We start from the raw sequence: 3,265 nt of genomic DNA on the forward strand, positions 1-3,265 counted from the left end.
AATTAATCACATTGCCGCAAACTGTAAACCTACCCAGGTCTAAAGTCCACATTCAACTTCATGTAGGAAGTTACTAAACTGTTTTATGGCATGTGATGAAGAGAATAAAAAAGAGAAGTGGTATAAAGTAGGCTGTGCAGAAGAAAAACTCAGAAGTGAAAGTTTAAATATCAAGTAAACTGAAAGTGCAAAAAGGCGCAGCTGTGGGGAAATAGTGGAAGCAAATGTGGTAATACAGGATTTTTATTTCATTTTAATAATCGAAGATCTTATGTGAAATGTTTTGAGAGTTCTGCAACTGTCTTAAGTCACTGATGAGAGAGGCTCCTAACTGAAAAGTTCTTTGAGGTGTATAGTGCTCTGATATGTAGATCTCCTCGATTTTGTTCTTGTTCCTGTTGAGCTTCACAATGACCCTGTCCATGTTGCTCATTTTGTTATGTGGATCATAATATTTCCTTACTTCATAGGGAAGATCTTCAGAGTGTGGGTAGTGAAGGTTTCCTATGGTGAAGTACATATACGTGCTTTTGTCCTTCAGTGGAGGGAGCAGGAACCCGCTGTTATGGAATTCATGGAACCCAAACTGTCCAGTCACAGGGTTACAGAGAGCCACCATGTTATTGTCAATGCACGTTTTCACATACCACTTTATTAAGGCAAGTCCATGTCGGGGAGGTGGATATCCAAATCCAGTCTCCTTCAGCTCTTCTTCAGTGTTTAATGTTTGTATGGCGATGACCAAGATGGCAATCAAAAGGCTGAAATGATTTGTCATCATTGGATAAAGTCTGCAGGGAGAACGAAAGCAATTTAAGATCAAAACAGCTGGAAAATAATGACTGAAATATAAAATAATTTTAATTTGCCATTTTTACTATGCACATCCACATATTTACTAAAGACACATGATCTAATTAATTCCTAAAAAAAGTTCAGCTAAGGAATGTACCGATAATTAAATTTTTGCCAAAACCAATTACCAATAAATGACACAATATTAAAATTCAATATTATTTTGTCTAAATAAAAATAACATAAACACTAAGAACTAAAACCATTTAAAATGCTAAAAAGTTAATTTAGGAAAACATTATAATGAATAGTATGAAAAACTGATATTTGGATATTCTAAGAACTGCTAAAGATACTAACGATGTTATTACATTTTTAGTGTTTTTAAAGTAAAATGAGCTTGTTAGTAGCTCATTTAAATGAAAAAAAAAGCAGATCAACAATTAATATACAGTATTGGCTGATATTAATCTAACATTGATGATTACTGATAGATTTGAAAATTCAAAAATAATCTGATAGTTGATGACTTGATAGTGACTTGATAGTATCTGATAGTGACTACACCTATATATTAAGCATCCCTAATTTTTCAATCTGAAATATGTCAGAATTTGGAAAAAAAAATTATTAGAAAATGCTGTTTCTTGTTGACTTTAATACACTCTTTTTAAAAGCTCTTGACATTTTGAGCAATCGTTTTTTCTTCTTCTTTTCTATCACCTATTTTTATAATGTTGGTATGAAAATAATGTCTTGTACCTGCTTCTCCTGTTGGTTTTGTTACATATCCAGACAGATATCTCTTTTTTCCAACTTAAACAGGAACATAGACACTTCCTCTAAATTTCTAGGTGAATAAAACACTTGCACCTCATTTACAGTTTTGAAACCTGTGCTGAGGTGTTTAAAGCAAAGAATAACAGTGAAAATAGCATTCTCGATTAAGCGGTATTCATGTTAATTTACCTGAATGAGTCAGCAGAACGTGGGTGAGGAATGTCTTGAGGAGGCAGTGGATATTTTGGGACAAACTGTGTGCTTGTAGAGTCTGTTCAGAGTATGTGGGCTCTTAGTTTGAGAGCTATGTTTTCTGCTGCAATTTTTCACCCTATAAGAGGAAGTGGTTAAATATGTGAAGCCTACATGACAGATGTGTTCTGCCCTGTTGCCCGGTCTCAGTTCCGGATTATGAATTATCAAAATGCATTCATCTTAATCCTAACAGCTCTGATTCAATTCAAAACACGACAGCTGTGAAATTAAAACACATAATGTGCAGACTGAAAAGAGAGAAAACACATTTCTTCTTCCCTACAGAAAAGCAAATATGGCATGCAATAGCCTGCAGGTGCTCTGTGCTTTGAGATTTTTTTCTCAGAGAATTTTTGCAGGTGGAAAGTACAGTTTCTGCTCACAGATTATGTCCAAAGTTCCTCCCTTTAAAGTCAGTTCACTCATGGCCATTTTGGAAAACCCCCAGGCAGCTATTTTCAGTGCAACTCTTGAAATCAGCTTTAAAAGTGTCAACTTTTTGTCAAGATTATGTTTCAATAGCATCGTCAACAAAATCTGACAACAACTGTTTCAGATTCATCTTAAAACACTGCATTTTTTCCAAGCAGGTCCAGCTAATGTATAATTCAGACTAAACAAATTCAAAATGTGAATGTACTTGATTTCACGTCAAGCATATTCCATGATTTCCCTTTACTTTCACTATAATGAAATGAATAGGTTTAGCATGTGCCTTGAGGTGGGCAGCGACCGTGATGGTTACATTCCTGTACACATTGCATGTAAAACAGAAATGTGGCTTTTCTCTTGACTGTTCCCTCGTTCTAACTCACAGTGTCATATCAAAGCTTCCTGACTTCATTACAAATAAATTAGACTTTTAAATGATCCCAGCATGGCAAACAAGCTCAGCTTTTAGAGGAAGGTATGAATAAAAAACAGAGACAGGAAGGCAGCGAGATAGAGCAGGCATTAGCGTTTTATTTTTACAGATTTAACACCAAATAATGTTCCATTTTGCCGCTTTTATTTATTTATTTTGCCATCTTCCTGCTTACATTGATGCTCACATAAAAGCTTGCTGGGCTAATCTCCCTGGCAATGTGGCACTCTCGCTCTTGGGTAGTTTCTTTAATTCCTCTGGTGTATGTATACACGACTTTAGGGTCACACCGTATTAGTTCCCCCTGCCTCTGGGTGCTATAAGCTATCCAGAGCTGCACTGAGTGTAAAGATCAGTTTCTTCCATTCCGTGCTGAGTGTGACCTGAAGTTAACCAACTGAGTCTGACTGAAACGACTTGGTGGAATACAAACTATGGGGCGAATTCACTAAAAAAGAACTGCTTCCACGAACAATAGGCCTATTGCTTGTTCGTGTGTGTGTGCTGTCTGCATTTTTAGTGGCCAACTCATTAATGAAATAATGGAAATTAGGTAACGATAAAATTCTT

General features: G+C 35.9%; 1 protein-coding gene across 1 annotated transcript; it reads right to left on the bottom strand.

Annotated features, from left to right (window-relative positions):
- Positions 1-227: 227 nt before the first annotated feature.
- Positions 228-1,914, bottom strand: si:ch211-198c19.1 (uncharacterized protein LOC100151013 homolog). The gene is made up of 2 exons (XM_059567090.1): positions 1,765-1,914; positions 228-791 (listed from the first exon to the last, which is right to left on the bottom strand). Exon 2 carries the CDS (start codon positions 779-781, stop codon positions 254-256), a length of 528 nt encoding a protein of 175 aa, XP_059423073.1. The 5' UTR covers positions 782-791; positions 1,765-1,914; the 3' UTR covers positions 228-253.
- Between the last annotated feature and the right edge of the window lie 1,351 nt (positions 1,915-3,265).

The sequence above is a fragment of the Carassius carassius genome, chromosome 15 (assembly GCF_963082965.1).
Source record: "Carassius carassius chromosome 15, fCarCar2.1, whole genome shotgun sequence".
NCBI classification, from domain to species: Eukaryota; Metazoa; Chordata; class Actinopteri; order Cypriniformes; family Cyprinidae; genus Carassius; species Carassius carassius.